This window comes from Rasamsonia byssochlamydoides (genome assembly GCF_041956645.1).
Source record: "Rasamsonia byssochlamydoides strain NRRL 3658 unplaced genomic scaffold VTN77scaffold_6, whole genome shotgun sequence".
Taxonomy (NCBI): domain Eukaryota; kingdom Fungi; phylum Ascomycota; class Eurotiomycetes; order Eurotiales; family Trichocomaceae; genus Rasamsonia; species Rasamsonia byssochlamydoides.
The window spans coordinates 234,656-239,903 of NW_027192389.1; the positions used below are offsets into that span (position 1 = coordinate 234,656).

At 48.2% G+C, this 5,248-nt stretch overlaps 1 protein-coding gene across 1 annotated transcript; it reads right to left on the minus strand.

Annotated features, from left to right (window-relative positions):
* Positions 1 to 995: 995 nt before the first annotated feature.
* On the minus strand, positions 996 to 2,747 carry VTN77DRAFT_7358 (uncharacterized protein; the record flags this gene model as incomplete). Its single annotated transcript, XM_069423738.1, has 7 exons — positions 996 to 1,326; positions 1,419 to 1,593; positions 1,689 to 2,021; positions 2,086 to 2,235; positions 2,296 to 2,326; positions 2,376 to 2,494; positions 2,546 to 2,747. The coding sequence occupies 7 exons, from the start codon at positions 2,745 to 2,747 to the stop codon at positions 996 to 998; spliced, it is 1,341 nt and encodes a 446-aa protein (XP_069281164.1).
* Between the last annotated feature and the right edge of the window lie 2,501 nt (positions 2,748 to 5,248).

The following is a 5,248-nucleotide window of genomic DNA, read 5'->3' on the forward strand; positions in this document are numbered from 1 at the left end:
TATCATATATCATAAGAGGGGTCTCGAGACCACTTGTTAACAACAAACAGAAAAAAAATAATCAAAAGACAACTTTGGCCGATAAATTAAAAAAAATAGGAAGTTTTTATTATCAATCATTTTAATACTGATTTTTTTTTAGAACTGATGTATGTATGTACATCAAACAACCCAGATTAAATATACAAGTTAAGCAAATAAAAAAAATACAGTGCAAATAACATATTATATATACAGTGAACAATTTAGATTGACGATTTACGATTTACTCACCACCCTACAGAGATTTTTTTTTTCAATAGGACAAATTATCAGATTCAGGGAGTTCCTCGAGTCCCTTACCTATGAAGCCAAAAAAAAGCTATACTATATCTTGATATCATATCTGTTGGTATTCTAGGAGTTTATAATCTGGCTATATAAAACCTACAGCTACCTACAATAGATATTTACCAAATCTTTTCTTTTCTTTCCTTTTTTTAGATTATATAAAAAATCTATCTTCTTCTTCTTCTTCCGTCTTTCAATATTCTTTTTTTTATTAGTGAGGTCGTTAGGTATGCCAATATTATTTCATTTTCTTCAGTCGTTTGACATATGCGTGTCGAAATGACCAGATATTGATTTAAATCAATGTAAATAAGATAAAATATAGAAGAGGCAGTTTATGGCTTATCCACCCTACAAAGGATAAAAAAATAGGACAAATGATAGCAAGAGCATACTGTACATATGTCTCTGCCATGTTCACAGGTTTATTTATTTAATTAAACGAGGAAATGGATTAGGATGATAATTCAGCAAGGATATTGATGACAATATATTCATGGTAATAATACTAATATCAATACTAATACACTATTCGAAGGTAATCCTCAAACCAAGATGTTCAAGCAAGCAAGCACTTCTTGTTTGTTGTTTTTGCACGGCTAGATAGATAGATTTTTACAGACAAATAGCCACCAGTCGACACCACGACCCTCCTTGGGTTAAATTTACAGCGAGCTATTGTACATCCTCGCCCCAGGGAAGTCATTCTGCAGCGCCGTCCACAGCGGCTGCCCTCCCACGGTCAAGTCATTGAAGGCTGGGCAGGACAGGTTGAGCAGCGGCGTGGCGAGCGCGTTGGTGATCATTTCCAGGGGCTGCGCTAGCGTGGCCCAGATGCCCGAGAGCAGGTTGGGACTGACCGTCTTGACGACTTCGAAGATCAGGCACAGCAGGTTGTTGCCCTCCAGCAAGGTGGCTGCGTTCAGGACGCCGCCGGTTATGTTGCCGAGGTTGATGCCGGTGAAGCTGTTGACTGTGCCGGTGTTGCCGCCGATGCTGTAGAAGATGTTAGCTTTGTACTAGTCCGTGACATAAGCGCTTTATATGCGCAATATAATGATGTAATGTAACGTGACGGCTGGGCCTACCTCAGCAGCTCCGGATATTGCAGCGCAAAGTTAACGAGATCGAGATTCAGCTGCACCAGACCGTAGTCCACGGGCATGCGGTACCAATTCTCGGGCAGTCGCTCCCAACCCTCGCGGTAGGTCAGATTGCCTTCTTCACCGTAGACGGCAAAGAAGTTCTTGACGATTTCCTTGGCTGGAGTCGTCAGTCAGTATGCACGTCGTACATATGGAATTGAGCGAGAGTATGGATTCTCTCGACTGAGTTGCTAAGCTGGGACTGAAACATACTAAGAACCCCATCCGGATTCTCCGCCGAATAGTTCCGGAAGAATCGTCCAGGGAAGATGTAGCCCGCATTCCTTGCAATCGCCCCGGTAAAAGGACCGTAGTAGAAGTTGGGGTTGGTCGCGATGGACTCCTCGAAGCGAATCTTGGCCCGTTTGGCCATCAGGTCCATGCTGAAGGTGCCGTTGTTGCCGTCCTCGTCGGCCATCTGGTACCATTCCAGGAACGAGGTCAGGTTGAGCCGGTAGTTGTCCCCCGTCACGTAGAGGTCGTTGCGGGTGTTGGACGAGTCGGCTTCGATGATGTTGTGCGAGCCGACGAGGCCGCGGGGCTCACCTGGTTGCAGATTGGTTAGATCAGATATCAGGCTGCTAGCAGGGTCCATGTCCGATTTCCATACCAAGGACACCACCGAGATTGTTCAGAATGTTGTTGATGGCCGGAGACTCGCCTCCGATCGAAAAGCCAGGGGCAATGGAGATGGCGTCCCCGACGAAGACGGTGCCCATCACGGCGAGGATGGCGCTGAGATCCAGTCCCATTCCATAGACTTATCTGATCAGCACAGAATCAACGAAACAGGCTGACGAGTGGATCGCGCAGAACTCACCTTGGTTAATGGCGGGGATAACCTCAGCCATCTTCTTGAATTAGTATTCTTGAGATCTCCTCTATCATAGAGATACATACCGTCACAATGCCATTGCGGGGGATATATCCGTGATTCGCCAAGGCATTCAGACCAGGACAAGGCCCACGCTGGTCTCCGTTGCTGAAATCCGGCGGCTGAAAGGCATGCTCTCCCGTGACTGTGTCGTGTCAGCAGGACTGCAGATGGATAGAAGGCTAGATGAACGCACTGTCGACCGGGGAAGCTGTCGGGTCCAGCAGTTGCCGCTTCTCGATTGCTTTCTCAATGCCAGCCCGGAGCTCTGCGAAGGGGCATCGTTTCTCGACACCATGATTGGATTTGAGCAATCGGGTCAGATGTTCTGCGGTCGGGAAGCTGTGAACTCCCACGCCCAGCAGGGTGAGGGGGACAATCCAGCGCTGGAATCTCATGATATCGCCAGTTACGTGAAGAAGACGGGGAAGAATAACAAAATTATAGTTCTATTCGCTAAAATGCTGCTTTTTTGTCAAATGAGCGACTTGGTCGGATAGATGGTTAACGAATGACTGGGTCAGTCAAGAATGACCGTCTTGATGGTATAGAGAATGACTGTCTACTCTACGAAGCGTTATATCGAGCGAGTGCTAGAAGAACGTGACCACAGGCCGAGGTCCAGCAGAGGGAGGCACAGCCTATGGGCGCGCAGCCATTGCTCAGCACAGCATCGCCCTCAACTCAACCTCAACTACCGCGCCAAGTACTGCGTTCTCCTACTCCTCCTCCGTATCAGGGGTAATTCCGTCCCTTCTGCTGCTGAACGACAAATCATTTCTCTTCTCTGTTGTGCTCCGTAATTCTTTGATTCATCACTCTCCACCATTCCACTGGCAGGGGCAGACCTGGACCCGAAAACGGCTGCACGGAGTACTGTAAATTATTCTCTACGGTCTGTGCGAGAATACCCGCCAGGGGTCTGTACTGTACAGTCTATTTACTCCTCCTCCGTATGGAGTAGTCTGTTTTGAGCTGACAGAAGGTTATATAGGATCCCGTCCCGTCCCGTCTGACGCGAGGCGACTCGATTGGCCCCCTGTGGCGGTTGGCAGCTTCATCAGCCACTATATCAGACTAAAAGCAAGCTTAGGGTTGCTAAGTACTGCGCGAGAGATTAAGAAGAACCGGCCGTTTCTGAACCCGCGCCCGCCGCCGATCACCTGCTGCCGCTTTATCAGGCAAGATAACCACGGCCATCTGTCATCTTCAGGACCCCACCTGTTTCCTCCGTACTGGCTGACCTCGATACGGAGTGGCTATTGCTCGACGATCTTTGACAAAATCAGCAAGCTTCATTCATAGTTTCTTTTCTTTTCTTTTTCTTCTTGCTGGGCCCTCTGGACGGAAAGGTTCCAGACCGTTGTCGGAGGACAATACTCTTTGCCAGTTAATATGACTGATTAGTCACCGTGCAGGAGCTATCTGCTGTGACGACTCACTCGCGCTCAGATTGGGACTTGGGATGGTGGCATTTATCGAGGCCTCAATGCCGCCTTTTTTTTTTCCAGGAGTCATTATTTGACCTTCCCCTGAATTCTCGATGTCGAGTCACCACGTTCGAGTCAGTGTCTGCCGCAGGATAACTACATCCGAAGTGTCTTTTCCCCAAGTTCTCTGTGCCCAGTTTATTTTGGGACTTGGCTTGATTAACTGCTCCTTCCTCAGAGCAGCTGCACCTCGGGCACGTGAAGACAATAGAACCTCCAATGGTCGACGATGGTGTGAATTTCCAGAATGCTATGACCACTATATGACCACTATGCAGGTGCTGCCGTCCCGTAACCAACAATACCATTCACCTAAACCGTTTCGTTCTACAGACCTCTTAGGGGTTTCTGTCTGGGCTTTCAAGGAGTATACGCAATCGGTGAGACCAGGAAATGCCCACATCAACTGACCTATTCTTTTACGCATTGGAGGACCGTAAATGAAGGCAGCTTTGTTGGAAAGTACTCCGTACTCAGTACTCCGTATCTACTCCGTACTTATGATAAACACGTGGAATGACTCCGAATGATCGTGAACTCCCTTCTAGAAAGGAAGTTCTGCGTACGGAGTGCTCCGTACACTAACCGAAATATTCTTCCGCCTTTCGTCCTAAGTCATCGTCTAGCAAGCTCTGTCCCGTCTGGACGGATCGGGGAATTCGGATAATAACTAGCTGTTTCCACTTCTTCGAGACTCGTCACTCGAGTCCTGCAGGTGGAGACTAGGCCTCGCCTGTCAAGCTGTCAAACTGCCCTTACCGCTGCTGCGGGCCTCCCAGCCTAATGGCAGGCACTTCTCAACAGAGGAATCTCAACTGCCGTGAAGATCCTAATAATCGATTCACGCGAATGGCTTCTCCCCCACACGGGCCATGAGTTCCCGTTCCAGACGGCGGCACCACGCGTCGTCTAGCTTAGTTGTGCTGGGCCTGCCGTGCATGCTCTAAGGCTAAGCCTCTAGCCCGCCTTGACTCTTCACATTAATTGGAATTCGATTCGGGAGAGGCCCGAAATGCTTGGCTGAGCCTGTTGAACCATGAGACACTGAGACGCCCATGGAGGAGCGATTGAGTGAGTCGCGACTGAGCCGTTGCGCAGATCGCGGAGAGATCCAGCCGTGTCTACTCCGTATTTTGTACTCACTCCATGCTGGCTCGATCAGATACACATACATAGCAAGTGACAGGGACACAGGATAAACGGGAAAAAACTATGGGAGGATCGATCTGTTGAGCTACTCCGTACTGTACGGTTGATAACTTGATGGGATGGTGTATATCAAAAGGTCTTCTACATTTTCATCTTATCTCCATCAGATTTCTGCAAACGTACATCTCATCTCATGAACCTGTCGCTTCACGAGTGATCTCTTGATTACATCTTCCCATCAGCAAGATCGTCCGACCACG